Below are 20,347 nucleotides of genomic sequence, written 5' to 3'. Positions count from 1 at the left end.
GGCCAGGCTAGGGACATCAGACGCACCCCAGGTGGTGGAGCCAGCATTGTGTGGGGAAAACCCAGCCTCATTCAGGACCCTCAAACCAGACGGTCAATCCACAAGCAGGCCCAGGCTCACTCCTCCCCTCACATCAGCATGCTAAACACTCCATTCACCACCGGGGCAGACCCTCCCAGACTCTTGGAGCCAGGCTCACCAGCCAATCACACGCCAGACACAAATTACACAAATATGCCAACTTCTAAAAGTGGCACTTCTACACTAGACACATTCATGCCGCATATATCATTATGCAGCATTCAATCTCACGAGTTCACACATACCAAACTCGACCCTGCACTCCCCACACATCAGGAACTACCATGGGCATACATATTCCCCATTCATTCCTATGGGAGGGCAGGTCACTGACCACACATACACAGAGAGCTCACGCACTTTACACTGTACCGCAGTGAAAAAGTGTGCAGAGGCCTAAAATCACCACCACCAGGTTCCAGAAACAGGCTAGGAAAAAGCAAAAGTCTCGGGTGAACCTGCCAAAAGGGCCGGGTCCAACATGCTCGATATCTTTGAAAACATGGCACATTTCCATTCTCTCCCTTTCATGCAAGGCAGCACAGCAAGGTCCCTTTCTGCACAGCATTGTGTGAAATAATAGTATATATGGCCATAAGTTTCTGCTTTCCCCCTTCCTCAACCCTGTGCCTCATGCTCAGCCTCCCATACCATCCATCTCTGAGCTTCAAACTGTACCCTCTGTAAAGCACAGTTTACGCTGCTACTACCTCAACACTCGGTCCCTGGTTAAAAACCAGATAGACATTTTTCTTTTCTTGAAGGAGGCAAAACCTGACATTCTCTTACTGGCTGAAACTTGGCTAACCCCTCACTCCCTCCCTGATGTACTCGTAGCACTTCCCGCAGAATATTATATTTTGACAGCCAACCGTACACCCGGGAAGGCGAGAGGCGGTGTAGCAGCTATAATTTTGAAATCCCTTCATGTTAGGGAACTACCTTCTCTGATCCTTCCGGACACCGAGAACTTGGTGATTAATCTTGACACTGAAAGTGGGTCCCTCATCCTGGTCCTGATTTACCGGCCCCCCCAATACATGGCCAAATATCCATCTCTTCTGGCGGAGCAGCTGGCTTCATACGTAGTCAGCTACTCTAAAATCATCCTTATTGGGGACCTAAATTACTGGTTCGACAGCACAGACACAGATACTCAAGCTGCTGAACTAAAAGACCTGCTTACAGATCTCAATTTAAACCAGCACATTCATGCACCTACCCACCAGAAAGGCCACAGCCTGGACCAGATCTGGACGCATAACCTATCTCTACCCAACCCTGTTATCAGTCCATGTATATGGTCGGATCATTTTATCATTTATTTCACATTAGAAATACGAGGAAATGTCAAGTCCAGACCATGCAAGAGCAAAGAATTCCGCAAATGGAAATCTATGGACCTTCCGGGATTCATTGATGTTTTAAGTAAAACCGTACCACCACCGCACGATGACCTGGACACTGGCGAGAGAGCGCTGTCTAATTGGCTACGCAACGCAGCTGACCTCTCAGCCCCCCTGGTACTGGTCCCTAATATTAGAGGGAATGAAGCCCACAAATGGTTCTCCCAAGAACTGAAAGAACTTAAACTGGGGGTTCGACAAAAGGAACGGAAATGGAGACAAAGTTACTCCTCTCAAGCCAGGAAAGTGTACTGTACCGCAAGAAAGGAGTTCCAAAAAACCTTGCTCCAACATAAAACCAACTACTTCTCCCAAAATTTTTTAACCTCTTCCAACAAAACTAAAGATGTTTTTAACATAGTCAATGAGCTCTGTGACGATGATAGGACAGCCCCCTCAATAGCCCCCACCCAGAAGTTGTGTAACTCTCTGAATGAATTCTTCAGAGAGAAAATTGTAACCATAAAACGCAACATTGCTAGTTCTCCTAAATCGTCTCCTTTGGATGATATTTTTAATAACCCTACTACATTAGATTCCCTTCCTGCTATAGACCCTAAAACCTTTTCCACTCTCCTGGCACGGGTCAAGTCTGGTTCACCCGACGACATCTGCCCACCCCACATTTTCACAGAGATTGGGCACTCCATCCCTCACGGGATCCTTTCTCTGCTTAACGACTCACTTGATCAGGGAAAGGTACCTGCAGGGTTTAAACATGCTCTACTGATTCCCTTGATCAAAAAACCCGGTCTTGATCCTCACGATCCATCTAACTATCGCCCGATATCCTTGCTGCCATTCCTTTCAAAAATTCTGGAGGCACACGTTGCTAGCTGTCTCTCTAGCTTCGTTGAAACCACTGGATACCTGGAGCCCAATCAAGCAGGGTTTCGACCAGGGCATTCTACTGAGATGGTGACACTGGCGGTCCAGAATGTACTAAGATGCAATGCAGACAAGGACATTCATCAAGCACTGGTACTTCTTGACCTGTCGGCCGCATTCGACACGGTCGACCATACCATCTTGGTCGACCGTGTCTAACAGGCAGGCCTGAGAGGCCCGGCACTTAGATGGCTGAAGTCATTTATCTCGGAACGCACCCAGGCAGTGAGATTAGGAACCTTTACAGCCCCCAAAATCAAAAACGAATGCGGAGTCCCTCAGGGCTCGTCCCTCTCCCCACTTTTATTTAATTTGTACTTACGACCCCTGCTATTTTCATTAAAAAAGTTTAGAGCCTTAATTTTCAATTATGCATATGATCTGCAACTGATCTTCTGTTTGGACTCCCCTGGCGCGGCCACCGAATTTCGGGAGGCCATGGTCCACATTCAGAGATGGATGGGCCTAAATCACCTGAAACTCAACCCAGGCAAAACTGAATTGATTTTGCCTGGGAAGAGTGAACTGTATTGGGGGCCACACTTTTGGCCTCCAGAAATGGGAAACCCCCCAGCTAAGTCCCAAACAGTTAAAGGCCTAGGAATCACTTTCAACGAAGATCTTTCGCTCAAAAGTCAGGTAGGGACCGTGGTATCTGCAAGTTTCTTCCAACTTCGTAAGATTAAGAAGATCGCCCACCTTTTAACCCACCCTGCTCTGATTCAGGTCGTCATTGCTCTTGTGCTGTCCCGTCTGGACTACTCCAACAGCTTGTATTTGGGTCTTCCAGCGGGGCAGCTCAAGAGACTTCAACTGGTCCAGAACCAAGCGGCCAGGTTGATTTGTAAGATTCCTAAGTGGCAGTCCATCAGACCGGGACTAACCAGTCTCCACTGGCTGCCAGTAGCGCAGAGAGCAGCATTTAAAGCGGGATGCATTATCTTCAGGGCTCTACAAGGCAAGGGCCCTGGATTCATTAGCAGCCTGCTTGTTAGTTACACTCCCTCTCGTGCTCTCCGCTCAGGTCAAAAGAACTTGTTAGTGGTGCCTCGGATCAGGAAACCACGCCAGGGAGGCGGATCTTTCCACTTCTTGGCCTCCTCCCTGTGGAACTCTCTGCCACTGACGCTAAGGCTTCATGAAGATCTGTTAGCCTTTAGACAGGCTTTTAAAACTTGGCGCTTATCCTTAGTTAACTCCGTTTTTTTTCTGTCACATGTTATGTTTTGCCAGTCTTCCACAGCGCCATGAAGCCTACGGGCGTACGTGCGCTTAATAAATTTAATTTAACATAACATAACATAATGTTAACGACTTCCAAATGTCAAGGTCTTCCTGCAGTTTTTCACCATTTCTGACCAGTTTCACCTGCATGTCCTCTGCCAGAGTACATAAAGTAAGATCTTAAGGCAGCTTTCTAATGTCGGTTTCTCAGGTGCTAGTAATGTATTGCAATGTGACTCTTAACTAGCAACCAAGTGAATTGTACAAATCTTCGTTTATTTTTATTTTTGCAGTTGACTGCATCTATTCCTAATAGGCATGTCTGCAAGAGGTGCATTGTGAGCTGAATGCAACTGGAATTCCTGTCTGCCACTTGCTTCCAAAATTCGAATATGTCTATTCATTCCCACATCCAGTGAAAATATATGATCTCCTGGTCGTTGAATTAAGAGAAACTAGTAACCCCACTGCAGTTTAAGTCGTGAAATCTCGCGTTACTGGATCCCTCTTGTATATCTGTGATTGCACCCTGCCAATGTCTATCTATTGTACACAACAGACATTTTCCTGCTTTACTACATTTTGTCAGCTCTTGTTCGGATTTTTCTTCTCTGAGAGCCAAGTGAAATGATGCATCCTTGCCCCTGATGCGTGCCCAACAACAGACTTATACATTTGACTATTTGGAGTATTTTTGGCATCCTCTCAGATTTTTTTGTTACCTGGCACAGAGCATGGTAATGGAGGAACTGCCCTCTGTCCACACTGAAAATGTCGGTTACACTCTCTGGTGAGTCCAGGTGCCCGGTTTGGACAGGTCTGCTACTGTTAAGCATACCTCTCCTTCAATTTTCATATCTACATCAAGGTTTGCAGATTTGGGGAGCTGCCACCATAGTAAATCTCACATGTATGGTTGCACTTTACTTCATCTAGATCTAAACCAGTATCATGTCTCCCAGCAGCCGAGGTACCTTCGGCTTGAACCTGGACCTTGAAAACCGCCATAGGGTCAGGTCATCGTTCGGCAGTGACCCATCAAGGAGTCCTTCATCTATACTCTATTCTGGTTCACACCAACTTTCTTCGAACTGTAATTTTACTGCTATGGAGTATGCTACAAGGTCCTCAGCTCCCTTTCCTCATAATGAATATATCTTTTTTGACTACTGCTTTTTCTTCCCCTGATCAAAGCATTCAGGATTGATCGCACCTGATCATGATTCTCCCATGGAATCTTATGCATACTACCCCTGAATAAGTACAGACGCCTGGCAATACCATCATTTTTAGGTCTCGCTGAGCCAGCGCGCATGCGCTGCTCCGAGAGACATTTAGTAGGTGAGTTTTCAAAGTGCTACTGGCTGGCCTACCACTTGTGTTGCAGCTGCCATCTGTCTCCTCCCCGTCTCCTCAGTCACGGGTCATTAAGTTGCTTGCTTGCATCCCTTCTCCCCCTCCCTCCCTCCCTCACATCGCACACCACTCGCCAGCCTCGATCTAGTATGCGCGTAGTACTGGTTTTCCATCGTTTTGATCTCCCCATCGGAATGATCTCCTCATTGGAATAAGCTCCCCATCTGAATGATCTCCCCCCTCCCATCTGGGCATGCTTATTAAGCTCCCCTCTGTTGTAGGGGGAGACCAAACCGACTGGGGAGAGCATCTAGTTAGAACATCGGTATTACATGGTGAGCCTTCTTCCCCTGAAGCATCCACCGATCACTTTCACTTTTTCCGCTTGCCTACCTTCTCCCCCTCCCTCCCTCACTTTTTATACGACAATTGAACCACAAGCAAACGGACTGTAATATTCACCTCACTACGGGGTTGTTACCTGACTAGTTGTGTTCCATGCCTCGTACATCTTTCCGTCCCAAACTACTGCCTACATTATTTTGTGCATTTTCCACATTTAAAAAAAAATTAAAATTTACTACTCGGTGTGCCAGCAGAATTTGTTGCCATTGTCTCACATACCCAACATTGAATTAGGATACTGGTTTATTTTTACATCAATAAAAATGTTCCTCGCATTTTTGTGTCCGGCCAGGAGTTATTCAAAAAGTCACTTCGCTCTCCAGACATATTTTCCTGAAGAAACTGCAAATCATTATGTTTAACACATTTGCATTTTTATGGCAAGGAGAGTATAAAAATATTTCCTTGTTTCTTCTTTTAGTTCTCACGCTTGAGCTAGATTGCTAGAAGACACCTCAGCGATGGGCCGGTTAAAAGCAACCTTTCAGGAACGGCAGTTTAGAAGAATTATAGGCATTTTCACACTCTCTCTCACACACACTCTCTCGCATGCATACTTTTTCACACTCTCTCACACACACACACATACTTTTTCACACTCTCGCACACTTTCACAGACACACACACACTTTCTCACACTTGTTCACACACTTTTTCACTCTCTCACAAACTTTCTCTCACACACACACACACACTTTCCCACACACACACTTTCTCGCTCACACACACACACACACACTTTCCCCCACACACACACACTTTCTCTCTCACACACACACACTTATAACGTGAAGTAAGAGCCACATTGGAGAACACAATGCAGAGGTTTTGTTTCCTCTCTTGGACCAACTCTAATGCCTCCTAATTTTGTTTTAGGCTTGCTCTAAGACAAGTCTTGAGGTGGATTGTGCACGTCTTGAATCTTTATTTACACAGTTGTTAAATATTGCTGTTGCCTCAGGGGACTCAAGTGTAAAAGAAACAAGCATTGGCATTGCCAATATGTCTCGCCTTTGGGACCTTCTAAGTTTTTAGCCATGCAACAGTTGATGTTGTTACACCAAGGATATTGTGCTGCATAGCTAAATACTTATAAGGTCCCAAAGGCGAGACCGATTGACTATACTAATGCTTGTTTCCATAGACATGATAGACATGTGCATCCCACCCCACAGACATTCATTCTATCCTATAGGCCAGTTCACTTTGTGGGCTATGACTCCAGTCATTGAGTATGTAGAGCTGTGCCACTCTGTGGTAGGCTCTGATGTCCAGGAGTGCCAGGCCTCCAGTGTACACAGATTGGTATAGGGTCTTCAGGGCTATCCCTGGGGTGTTGCCATCCCAAAGCAATGTGCGGAGTGATCTGGCGATGTTGTCGAAATAATTGTCAGGAATATAGTATGGGGTGTTCTGAAGAAAATAGAGCAGCTTAGGCAGAGTGATCATGTTGTACAGGGTGGCTCTGCCCGTGATCATATGGGGCGGTTTGCGCCAGTGCTCTTTATCATTGCCAAGTTCTTTCATGACCCTATTATGGTTTCAGTTGAGAAACCCTTCACAGACTATAGTAATATCAATGTCTACATATTTTAATCCAGTCTTTGTTACTTGGATGCCCCATGCTGCGTGGTCTAGGCCCTTTCAGGGACCCACCTGAAGAACAATGGATTTATCCCAGTTAATTCAGAACCCTGAAGTCTCAACTGGGTGAGCGGCCACAACCCCACCCCCAGCTACCTGGCAGGCGTTCCTCTAGTAACTTTCAACTCTGCTCTGGATGATCAGATAGGAGCCTGTTTCCTTGGAAGAGCACTTTAAGTTCAGCCAGGTTGAACATCATATACATAATGTCCAGCGCCCTCAGTTTCTGGTTCACGGACTTCTCTGGTGTCCCCCGCATCCTCAGGTGGGGGCACGCTACTGTTGGGTTCTCCACCGCTTCCGGGTATCTACCTGGGGTGGTCTCATCTACCCGGACTGATTGCCCTATCTCCGTAGCTCCTCTGCCACCATGTTGAGCCTTGTTGGCCTCTAGGGGAGTGACCGGGACTGGTTGTGTTAGTTGTGTTGTGGGCTTCCCACTCCGCCTGCAGCGCATCCGTCCCTCAGGTAGGGCCCGCACTGCTATGCCCAGATGACGAAGGATGCCAGTCTGGGGAGATGATTTATGTCATGGCTACAATTTGCATGTTTTGCGTCATTCCTGGAGGGTGGGGAGTCACTAGTTCAGGTCAACAAGGATAAGGGTAAATGCTTAAGAACCTTCATGGGTTAACAGCTGAAAGGGGCAAGTGTTGTGATGTTCACAACTGAGAGGGGCAATAGTTCAAGTCACTCACTTAAGGATAGGTGATTCGGATCGTTCCATATGATAGACCATGCTTAAGAAAGTTCCTGGATTAACATGACAAATGAGAAATTGCTTTGGAACATTCCTATGTTTTTTTTGTTAAGGGAAAATGTCAACAATTCGTTCTTGGGCGAGTGCGCAATGTTTCAGGACATTATTGGAAGAGACCTAGCTTCAAGAGATTGTTGAGTCAAAGATATAGCTTTGAAAATACTTAGGGCAGAGACAATGCTTTAAGAAATGTTTTGGTAGAAGGGAAATTATGTAGGGCAATCTTGAATAAAAGAAGCAAACTTTGTTAATCATTCTTGGTTTATAAAGCAAGAAGGGTAAAGCTTTGGGCTGTTCTTGGTAAAGTGGGAACAATGTTCTAGGTCATTCTTTGCTGAAGGGGAGGTTTGATTAACTAAAGGTCATATTTTGGGCGGTGCTTCAGATCTACCTTGGAAAAGGGTGGGGCGATGCTTAGATATTCTTGTGTCAGGGACATGACATTGATTCTGTATGTTCTGGTTTTATAATTGGGCCTTCCGTTATCATTGCGTGGTTCTATTGTAGTCCATATTCGGTGGTAGTTGCTTTTGGTTCCAAAACTGAACTTTGACTGTACACTGTGAAATCTGTTAGCCGGTTGCCTGTGTACATTCTCACGTGTTGTTTTTCCCTTCTTCCTTTAGCGCTTTCCCAGATGGGCTACAATCTGAGTCCCCAGTTCACGCAGATCCTGATGGTCCGATACTGCACAAGATCGGCCAATCCCACTATCCAGCTGGACCGCTTCATACAGATCTGCACCCAGCTCCAGACCATGACGGAGGCCTTCCGGGAGAAAGACAGCGCCATGGCGGGCAACATTCGCATCAGTTACGAGGACTTCCTGATCATGACCACCTCCCGATTGTTATGATGTGCTTTCTGAACAGCTGTGGGCTAGCCACAGGACACTCTACTATGGATGCTCGGGGCACGTGGCATCCGAGGCCTCATCCGACCTGGCCCCAGATGACTTAATAAAGTAAACCGCTTATTACGAAATCGTACCTGGACATGTATACACAGAGCTGAGTTGTGGCCCGTTATTTGTTTTCCTGACTCCCATGCTCTGTAACTGTGTGTATCATCAGGAGGCGCCTCAGGCATTAAGCCAGAATGAGTTTTAACGTACAGAAAGTAAATTGACCCAAACTATAGAATAAAAAGTAATCTCCAAAATGTGCGTTTACAGGTTCCCCTTGAAATTCTGTTCCTAGACTTGGACTGGGTAGCTGTGTGTTGTTGGGAGGAACTGGACTTTAAAAAACAGAGTGATTTTGTTTTGATAATAATCCTACACGTCCATTTTGAATTGCCCCATTCAGATTGTGACACTTTAAGCACTTAAGCCCTATTCACTAACCAGAGAAAAACATTCAGATTTCCCCAATCAAAAAGTAAAAGGTGCTTGCTTTAATGTGTGTTGTTAACTAACCTGTTGTCCAAAACTTAAAACTGAAATATATTCTTGATGATGATGAGGAGGATAAAAAAATAGAGGCGGGCCGGGCCATTTCTAGCGTGTACGAAGTAGATTTAAGAAAGAATGTCATGGGGGTTGTAGGGAGGGGATGGAATGTCGTTGGGTTGCTTTGCCTTACAGCAACTGACATTTCCCTTCTTCTCGTGGTAACCTTTTGGGGTTTTTTATGGATGGATTCTGCCTGCTTGTGACCAGCCCCTGCTCTTACCCAGTGGAGTATTCAAAGTTGTTCGGAAAGACTAGCTCTTGTAAACATTCTCCGAGCTCTCCTGGACTGCATTTCTAAGAGAAGCCAAATCATGGACACAACTTCCGTTTTGAAACCGGGCCAAACTTTTGTATGAATGACGCTTCAGTTGAGGGCATTCTTCTTGAGATGTTTAGCTCAATAAAGTTTTGTATATGCAAACATGTGTGAGTATACTAAGTGTTTTTTGTGAGTTTGCTAAAGTATGTAACCTTATGATCCCCAGTCTTCTGCCCAAATCTCTGCAATGGCTCTTCGAGGTAAGTTATGTAAGCTCTTGTAAGATGCTCGAGCAGTAGGAGTGAAGTATGGGTATGGACTCTGCTCCATAACTCAAGAACATGTGCTGTACCTAGTGGTGTGCTTCACTCCAACGGAAATTATACTATTTCACTGAAAGAAAGCTGGAGTTGTCCATCCATATTGTAATTTCGTGTTTTTACTACATAGCTGTTGTTCTCCTTCGATCTCTGTGTTGATCATGCCTTCCACGGGGCTCAGAGGAGGGCTATTCTTTCTATTAGTGTGGTGAAGAGAAAGCACCCACTGCTCTTTGCAGTCAGTCTGGCCAGTAAGTAAGTATACTTAGCCATAGACCTGTGGTGTTGGGAAGGTGCTAGCATGGCTGAGGGTTACAGCAAGATGTTGCACTCAAGTTAGCTGAAGTGGAATTCTATGATACCTGTGCTGGTTATAGGCAAGACAAGTAGAATTGTGTGGCAAGCCAGGGCCAACATAGACACCAGGGCAGTTTAAAGATTGGGAATGTTATACAATGTATGGGTCTCGCTCATTCTGTGGCTTAACTTTACTTTTCGCATATTTTAACATCCTAAAATATTGTTAAGACACGGATCCCAGTGCTTTAGGAAATAAATGCAGATAATATCTTACAAAAAATAGTACACCAACAATTAATGGTGCTTTTCTACATTAAAATACAGGAACACGGTTCTATCAATTCTCTTCTCGTTGCCTCTCCTCATGTTTGTTTTGCAAATAGAAAGGCGTCGCAGTTAACGTTAATTAATACAAGGGCACGTGTATATACTTTTTGAATTGAAATGGAGTGTTTTTTGACCGTTTTTGCATGCAGTGTTCTAAAACCTGCCTCTGGAGGTCTGTGTGGGATTTATAAACTGGATTGTCGAAATAACTGATTATCCAGGACCCATCAAGAAACAGCCAATCAGCGCAGTGTTCACATACATTAGTTGTCTCTCACTTTAAAACACTTTAGCGTTCATTAGAAAATCAATACTACGTTGATTAGTAAAAAGCAGGTGCAAACGCAGTTTTGAGAATGTCACAGCGCATAATATCATGTTATATGTATTTACTTCGCATCTTTATTGCATGGTTTATCAGGATACTGGGAAGTCCTCTCCCCCTATTCTGTGGTTGTCTGTTGACCGTAGCTGTAGTTGCAGTGGACCACAGTCTGTGGATCGGTGCAGTGATGTATTTAATATTTAATGGTAATTCTTCTTGTTTTAAGGAGCGACTCCGGGAGGTCTTAGTAGAAGTTCGATGCAAGTGTGTTTGTATTAAGAGAGTGAGCAGTGGGTCTTTGCCGTCTGTCTCAATTCCCACAAATTAATGTAGTGTTGTTCTAATATGAATTTACCTTCTATAAATGAAAAGATGAGGCGTTTGGCAAAACAGGAAAGCGTTGGTTTAATTAAACGCAGCAGCCGGGAGAGTATCAACAGAGGCGCTTCTAAAGACAGTCTTGGAGTGCAGACGTTTTGACCACACTTGTATACATTTTGTGGGTACAATAAAACACTTTGACATTCTTTGAAAACATCATAGTCTTAAACAACAATTGCAACCATCTGATAAGGCGAATACAGATGGCTCTCGACCTCGGGGAGAGCTAGTGTGGGCCAGTGGGCCCATGTCCAGATGTCCAGTGTGGTGAGCGCGTAATCACCCTATGCGCTGTAAATGTCATGTCCTGATTGAATGTTCCTAACTAAATGTTGCAAGCAACTATGTTGTAGTTTGGGAGCGTGCGCCTTTTGTAAAATCTGATTGGGGCTAATCTCCAAGGTCCCTTTTGTGGTGTGACTACCTATCTGTGGAATCGATCAGGGAGTTTAGCTGGGTGCACGTTTGTCTATAGGCTAAGTGTAATCCCACCTGTGACCTGTCAGTCAGTAGGCTTGGGTTTGTTTTGCAATGCCTGTCTCACCACGTATCCCTAACTTGAATATCCTGCTAAATTGATTAAAGGTTCTTTCAAAAGGGCAAGATATTTCAACCGTGAAACCATGTTTCAAACCAATGAGACCAAAAAGATGGATAAGCTGGTGTGTGTAACTAAACACTCCAACATTAACCATAAGATTAGACAAACCATCAACTCCGTTTGATATTTACTAAACATGGATGACCGCGAGAATAAACTCCCCAAACCGCTCTTTGCGTTTAAGAGAAACAAGAATCTCAAAAACCATCTGGTGAAAGGCAAAATACCAGAAGCTGTTGCCCTCAGTCAAAGAACCATCACAGGCCTGGAACCCATAAAGGGGAACCATCGTTGTCACACATGCCAGGCCTGTCCTAATGCAATTGTGGGCCAGACCATTACTATTCAGGAGCGATCTATAAACCTGCTTGAGATGACTAATTGTCGCACTGCGAACGTCATATATATTTTCACATGTCCTTGTGACCTTATATATGTCGGGGAAACAGGACGCAAAATAGGATCAGGATTGGGGAGCATAAATCCAATATTCGAACCAAAGAAGCTTCTGCCCCCCTGGTCAGTCATTGGCTGGAAAAGGACCACACTGAAGTTGATCTTAAGTGGTCTATCCTTGAAAGAATTTCCGTCACTCGGGGTAAGTATCTGACTGCCATCAAGAAGAAGAGAGAGGTATTCTGGATTTACCTCCTCAATTCTGTCAAGAAGGGACTGAATGAACAATGCCCCAGGGAAAATGCTATTATTTGATGCAAGTCCCATAATTCCTGACAGATACCTTGAACTCTATTATTTGTCATGTACCTCGCCAGGACTTATGAAAAGGGGGGGGCCCTCGGCCCACCCCGCCCGCATGGCGGTGCGGCGATCCCCTCTCCCCTTGCCTCCCGGTGGTGGGGGCGTGACCTCCCGGCGTCCAATGATGACGTGGGGGGGTGCGCCGCACCACCGGCCGGTCGGCGCCCGATCCCTGACCCGGAGGGCGTGGTGCAGTCTTCCGGGTCAGAGGGGCGGGCTGCGGGGGGGAGGTGGTGTGCCGCCCCCCTCCCCACGATCCCGGGAATAAACGAGGGGGGAACGCCCTTCTTGTCTCCTGGACCCTCCCCCATACTTGTCGTGCCCCGCACTCGGGGCTTCCTAATTTTCTTTTCTTATAATGTAGGTTGTGATTGGCGGTTAAGCGGCTGAAGGAGGTCAGCGCCGAAGCAGGACTGCTGTTTGGGGTGTGTGGGAGCGCGACATTGGAAGTAGACAGTCTGAGCGTGGACCGTACGTTCCGGAGCATTCATCTGCGGTGGTGTTGAGCACGGGACCGTAGAATACGCAGGACGTCGGCGGTAAGGGGAGAGCGGGGGGCTCGCATTTCATTGCTTCTAGTGGCCGCCGGGTGGGTCTACGTTAGAGTTGGTCACCCCTGACAATCGGACAAGCCGGTGTGTTGCGGTCGCAGTTGCATGGTACTCACAGCCCCCTGCGTATCCTCCGTCTGTTGAAGGTACAAGTGTCCACGGGTCTCGAATCCGAGCAGTAGGAGCGTCATACAGTGGGCAGCAGAATGCCAGGAGCTAAGGGGGCTAAGGGAACAAAAATGGGGATGATGATGCAAGCCATGATGCGTTGAATGAATGCCATTGATAAAAGGTTGGGTAAGGTTGACGGCCTAGAGGCTCGCATGATTGAGAGGATTGATGGTATTGCGGGCCCACAGGGTAGATTACGGCGCCTTTGCCAAGGGGGGATTTCGACACCTCACCTAAAAGGAGCAAGGCTAAGAGACCTAGGTGTAGCGCACCCGCTCCTGCAACTCCGGCTGTTCCCACCACCCCTGAGCCGGTAGTCCCGGCTCCCGCGGCACCGGCTCCTGCCATGCCATCGGGGGCCCCTCCCTGTCTGCCCCCGTTGGGCCGCTTCCAACGGCCCCCGTGCCAGCACCTATTGGGGCCCCCCCGCCACCGGCCGCCCCTTTACCTAGCCCATCAGCGCCGCCGGGCGTGCCCCCAGGTGGGCCGGTGGTGCCGGTAGTAGTGCCGGATTCTGTAGCTCCAGTCCCGTCCGAACTAACAGCTCAGATAGAGGCAATATTGCCTTGGTTGCAAAAGGGGGGTATGTTGCCTTCGACGTCGGATCATGCAGCTGAGGCGGTTAAGATGGTCGAAAAAATTAGGGCAGCAATGGCTGTTGGGGGTGCTGCGGGCCCCTCTTATTCTTCAATTACAGGTACGAATACCGCCCAACCGAACGGAATTGAAGATGGACCGGCCCAAGTGTCCTGAAATGGTAAGGAGGTGGCTCTGACTCTCTTGGGGGACGGGTCAATCCCGTCCAGGAGTGAGGATCTAGCACAACATGTTTCCCGGGCTGTGAAAGAAATTATTTGGGCGGGAAAGTATATTTATATTTTTTCGCTGTTGCTGGACAATAGGGAAATGGAGAATGCCAAACTAGTTAAAGAATGGATGCGCCCAAGCGAATGGAGAGTAGAGTGTGCTAAATTCAGGGTGGAGGAAACATTGCTCAATTGGATTAGGGCCTTCTCGATCCTTACGGCTATCACGGTCGAATGCCCCCCTAATGTACAGGCAGCAATGGCTTGCTACCAGAGCAGGATTGTAGGGTGGAGCGAGCAGTACCCTGGGGAGGCCTGGAAGGAGTATGATGTGAATTTTAGGAAATCTAAGGAATTTGACTCATCATTGACATGGGACAAGGTTGACTCTCATCTTGGCATAAGCAGTTCTCAGGGAACACGGCCCCGGCCCAGTCCACCAGTGCAGTCAAGGTGTTCTCCGCAAAACCTCAGCCGCCCTTTCGGTCAGCGCAGGGGAACGACTTCCCGGGGAAGAATAGGTGGGGTGGGGAGGAGAGGGGGGGTGTGTGCTGGGACTTTAACAAACGCTCCTGTGCAAGGCCGGCTGGCACATGTAAATCTAGACATGCCTGCGCAATCTGCGATCACACCTCCCATCCTGAGACAACGTGCAGGTCCAGAAATGGTAACCAAGGTCAGAGAGGGGGGAAGAAACCAGAATAGGGTAGAAGGCACGGTTGGTCCCACTCCCATAGACGTCTTGGCAATGATTCCATGGTTGAACAGATATCCAGACCACACAGCGGCTACTCTACTGCAGGAAGGTTTCTCCCAAGGTTTCCGGATCCCGGCAGGGGGATACACAGGCAGCGCGCATTGCAGGAATCGGTTATCGGTACAGCATAACCCTGCAGTAGTGGCTGCTAAGATTGGAAAGGAGCTGTCCTTGGGCAGGATAGCTGGGCCATTCCAGGAGGTTCCTGTACCCGACTTTGTGTGTTCACCACTGGTGGTAGTACCCAAGAAGGAGAAGGGCGAGTTTAGATTGAGTCACAACTTATCGGCACCAAGAGGGGCATCGTTGAATGATGCTATAGATGAGGGAATTTGTAGTGTAAAGTACGCTTCATTTGACCAGGCCGTGGAATTATTGCGGGGATTAGGGCCGGGCGCATCAATGGCAAAATCGGACATCAAATCTGCTTTCCGTCTCCTACCTGTCCATCCTTTGGACAACCACCTCCTGGGTTTTGCCTTTGAAGGCAAATTCTACATGGATAAGTGCATGCCTATGGGTTGTTCCATTTCATGTGCATACTTTGAGACTTTTAGCTCTTTTCTAGAATGGGTCATGAGGCAGTCGACGGGCCACAAACAGGTCATGCATTATTTAGATGATTTCCTTTTCCTAGCAGCGGCTGGTACTCGGGAGTGTGCTTGGGCATTGCAGGAATTTTGCGTGCTCATGCGGGCTTTCGGGGTCCCGCTGGCGCTAGGAAAGACGGTTGGCCCGTCTACTTGTTTGGAATTCCTTGGCATTGAAATAGATTCAGTCGAGGGGTGCTTCCGGTTGCCCATGGACAAAGTGTCGAGGTTTAGGGCAGCGCTGCGCCAGTGCCTCCTCAAAGACAAGGTTACCTTACAACAACTGCAGGAGACGGTGGGGCAACCGAACTTTGCATTGCGGGTCATACCAATGGCTCGCCCCTTCACACGCTCTATTGCCCAAGCCATGAAAGGGTTGCGTGAGAAACATCATCGCACTAGGTTGTCATCTGAGGTTCGCCAGGATATGCGGATATGAATGGCATTCCTGGAGGACTTTAATGGCAGGATAGTGTGGCCCGGCCCCCCCACTGCATCAGCAGAGTTGGGTTTATGGACTGACGCCGCTGGTAGCGTGGGCTTTGGCGCCATTCTGGGGACCAAATGGGTCGCTCAGCGGAGGCCTGAGGAGTGGAGGTTGTGGGGTTTGACCACCAACATCGGCTTTCTGGAACTTTTCCCGATATGGGTAGCATTGATGGTCTGGCCAGAACACCTATGCAATCAATCGGTGGTGTTCTGGTTGGATAACATGAGCGTGGTGGAATACATTAACCAGCAAGCGGCACGGTGTCCATTCATACTGCGCTTGGTAAAGGAGATTGTGCTGCAAAGCTTGAAATGGAATGTAGTTTTCAGAGCCTAACATGTGCCAGGCGTCCTCAATAATGCGGCTGACGCCCTTTCTCGCTTTAAAATGCAGGTATTCTGGGAACAGCTTCCTGCAGCAGACCCCTCGCCAGCACATTTCCCGGCTGCTCTCTGGCAGATTGATGCCCCAGACTACCGCACCTCGTGGCATCTAGCTTAGCTCCCAGGATCAAGACAGCATACGAAGGGGCGTTCTTGTCTTACTGTACTTTCTTGGGGCATGGGTGGGAGGTTAGCTGGGCGCAAGAGGACAGTTTTCTAGCTTATCTGGAATTGATGCACAAAGAGGGGCACTCAGCGGCAGCTGCAAATAGGCACAGGGCGGCTGTCTCCTTCGCACAGGCCTAGGGCTTGAGGGATCCTACAAACACTTTTGTGGTGCGCAAGGCTTTGAGGGGTTGGCGCCGCATACAGGGACACTCGGCGGATACGAGAAAGCCGATAGGTCTTGTAAGGCTCACAGCCCTATTATCGGCGCTTCATGGCTTCTGTAGCTCAACATGAGAGGTGCTGCTGTTCAAAGCTGCGTTCGCACTAGCGTTCTATGGAGCTCTAAGGATAGGCAAGTTGGTAGCGACGTCAAAAGGTGACAAACAGGGCGGCCTCCAAGTGGCCTGCGTTGTGATCAGAGAGGACACAATGTGGGTGGCAATTCAAAGATCAAAGACTGACCAGGAGGGACGGGGGGATACTATAGTGCTCCATCGAGCTCGGACCAATCCTTGCTGCCCGGTCTCGCATGTAGAGGTCTTTAGAAGGCAGCGGGAGGGTTCGGCGGGGTCACGCCGACGGTACACAACTGACCAGGTATCAGTTTAGAAGAGTCTTTGGGTTGGCGGTCGCAAAAGCAGGCTTGGATCCTACAGAATTTGGTACCCACTCTTTCAGAATTGGGGCAGCAACTGAGGCAGTTGTAAGGGGACTCCCAGTAGATAAGGTTAAGAGAATTGGGAGATGGTCGTCTGAATGTTACAAGCGATATGTACGGATTGACATGTTATAACATGGCAAGGTGACTCACGCCTGGTATTTTCTGGTTTTTGCAGTTTCTCAAACCTATCACGCGGGAGAGGAACTCACCGAGGGGTGTCTAGGAACGACAGCAGCTCAACACAAGCGACAAGCAGATCAACTGACATTGGTGACCTGGAAAGTGGGCCACTCTTATGTGCGGCGCGCAAAACATGTTTTTCTTTCAAGTGAAAGGAGGAGAAGGGCGGAGAAAAAGGGGTTTTCTGTTTCCTTCTTTCGGAGGGGGGTCTTATGCATCAGCCAGTTCAGAGATTACTTCGAGGAACTCTTATCTCAGCAACCCGCCCCCCGTCAGTGGTGATACTTCTCCTGGGGGAGAACGATTTGGCCAAACTGGGGAGGCGCATCCTTATAGAGGAAATCACCTCCACTGCGTGGTGGGTGGCCAGGACATGCCCATGTTGCACGGTAGTTTGGTCGCAACTTATTCCTCGGTGGCAGTGGCGAGGGGGGGGACTCGGTCAAGGCGTTGAATCACTCCGTAAAGAGGATCAACACACAGTTGGACAAATTATGTCGAGCCCCCTGATTGCAGACGATACCTCATGGCTGTATTTGGGGGGAACATTTCTACCTGCGGGACGGGGTGCACTTGACTGAGGCTAGGAAACGTCCTGTGGTCGATGGGGGCATGGCTAGAGGGATTTGCGAGGTGAGTATGACCTTTCTTAGGAATAGGAAGGGGGGAGGCCAGATCGTCGGGTAACAATGCTGCCCTGTGGCGGTAAGGTCATGACCGGTGAGCAGCTATTTTAAGGTCTGAGGACATCCTTTGGAGGTGTCCGCCCAGGGGGAGGGGTCACTGGCCCCTCCTAGAACAGGTATAACTGGTGCTGCAAAAGGGGGGCGGGTAGGGGAGTCACGCTGTCCTTAGGCTGGTAGCCACCCCGTGCGTACTCATGACGTCAGCGTATGATGCGAGTAAGGGCCCTCCTTCAGTGGTTAAATGGAGTTCACGGGGTGGACCGAGTTATTAACGGGATCGGCTGCACGGGTGGACCGAGTAATTAATGGGCTCGGCTGCGCATGCGCACCTGCGGTAAGGGCGCAGTTTGTAGGACCTGACACCGGTTAGCGACCTCGCCATATGGCCAGAAATGTTAGTATGCAAACATTTTCAGAGGAGGATGTTAGATTCAGTTAGGAAACAAGCTGTATTAGAATCTTGTTAAGGTTAGCCTATCATACTTGTTGATATGATTGTGTCTAATGTTCCTGAATATTTGTGCATAAAATTGTTATTTTGTTTAATAATTTTATTATTATGTATCTTAATAAATACGGCCGGGGGGTCTTGCGATCCCCCGCCTTCCAAAGACAATCCTGTTCCGTGTCAATGTGTTCTGGGTGATGTGGGTATACAGGGAGGGGGGCGGTAGCCGTCACTGACCATTTGTGTTGACACAGATGATCATCGGACCATATGAAGTTTGTACTTCTACATAAGAATAGCTGCCTCTGTGAATTGCCCCTATCCGCTATTATATTGGTGTTTGTTCATGCAATTTTTTTCTGTATGTCGGAGCCTATGCCAGACTTTTTGCACCGCGCGCCCAGCAGTGACGACTATGTGCCGGGACTCCACGTTTTTCTACCTCGCTTGGAGATTTCCGACTCGAGCGGCAGAAACAATGTCCTTTTTGGACGGACCTGGATCCTATACCTAGTAAGTACTATGCTCACTATAGCCCCCTTGATAGGCTACATGTAAGGCCTTCGTTATTCTTTAGTTCGTTCTTTCTTTTTTTGTAAAAGTATTTGCTTCTAAGCCCTAGTAGGTTGACCTAATTAATAGTTACCCGCCGACCACCACCCTGATGTGTTGACCAACCCGATCCTCTTTCCTTCTACCCCCCTTCCTTCTTTCCCTTCCGGTTTGCCTCTACCCCCCCTTTTTTCCAGCCCCTTCTTTCTGCTTTTTCTTTCTTCCCTCCCTCCCCCCACTCTCACTGACCTCTCTCCCCTTGCCTTTACTTTTGAAAATCGACCATCAGATTTGACTCCGGCTATTGTTGTTTGTTTAACCCACAGTCGAGCAGTTGAGTACCCTGTTGACATCAATACGTTCTTCCCTGGATGTTTATTGAAACCCCTAGACAAGCCACGATATTAGAATTGATCTGGGAAGGGCCCTTAATATGGATGGATCTACGCTGAACATATGCATATTTTTTTCTCTATTTGTTTTCCATTCTTCCTCCTTATTTCCTGATTTTTCCTGTTAGAAGATCGTTGTTCCTCATGGGAAGCCTATTTCTGCATAGCCTGTGGAACTTACTCGGCCTTACCACTACTTTGAGAAGTCCCTGGCCTACGTTCTTTTATTTTGATTTATGTGATTCCATGCCTCTCTTTCGCTATATATATATATATATATATATATATATAGATATTTATATATATATATATATATATATATATGGATGCCCGGAACACAATAGCATGTTGCTGGACATGGTGACTTTCTGTCTTCACCACAACCTTTTCACCTTTAACCAGACATTTTACCAACAGGTGCGTGGGGTAGCTATGGGGGCCAGCTTTTCCCCCAGCTATGCCTGTATCTTTATGGGCTGTTGGGAGGAGCTGGTCCTAAAGGGGACCCATGGTGAGTGGTTTGAAAAACATGTGAAAATGTACTACAGATATATTGACGATCTCATATTTGTCTGGGAAGGTACAAGGGAGGAAGCCCTTGAGTGGGTTGATTTGTTAAACACCAACAACATCAATTTGAAATTTACCTGTACCTTAAGTCCAACTAGCATCTGTTTCCTAGACGTAGAATTGTACATTCTTAATAACATGCTAGAAACCAAACTTTACAGAAAAGAAACAGCTGGTAATTCCATACTCCATTATACCAGCTTCCATCCCAAACACCTAATTCGAAGCATCCCTTACGGGGAAATGCTGAGAATTAAAAGAATCTGCAGCAACCCCACGGATCTCTCAAAAGCACAATATGAATGCAAAGAGCGATTCCTGGCCAGAGGTTATCCCATGCACATTATCCAAACTGCCATGGACAAGACTAAGGATCTGGACAGAACCCTTCTTCTAGTTCCTAAAGCCATCAGAAATCCCCCCACCCCACTTGCGATTAAGCCAGCGGAACCT

General features: G+C 47.6%; 1 protein-coding gene across 1 annotated transcript in view; it reads left to right on the top strand.

The window, feature by feature from the left end:
- The window catches only part of PEF1 (penta-EF-hand domain containing 1), a 39,954-nt gene extending 30,316 nt beyond the window's left edge, over positions 1 to 9,638 (top strand). Inside the window, exon 5 of the mRNA XM_086955638.1 lies at positions 8,391 to 9,638. Within this exon, the coding sequence (XP_086811764.1) occupies positions 8,391 to 8,620 (230 nt within the window). The 3' untranslated portion in view covers positions 8,621 to 9,638. The remainder of the gene's footprint in view (positions 1 to 8,390) is intronic.
- Positions 9,639 to 20,347: the final 10,709 nt, after the last annotated feature.

Source organism: Lissotriton vulgaris, chromosome 2_1 (genome assembly GCF_964263255.1).
Source record: "Lissotriton vulgaris chromosome 2_1, aLisVul1.2, whole genome shotgun sequence".
Classification (NCBI taxonomy): domain Eukaryota; kingdom Metazoa; phylum Chordata; class Amphibia; order Caudata; family Salamandridae; genus Lissotriton; species Lissotriton vulgaris.
This window is presented reverse-complemented; position numbering and strand designations above follow the sequence as displayed.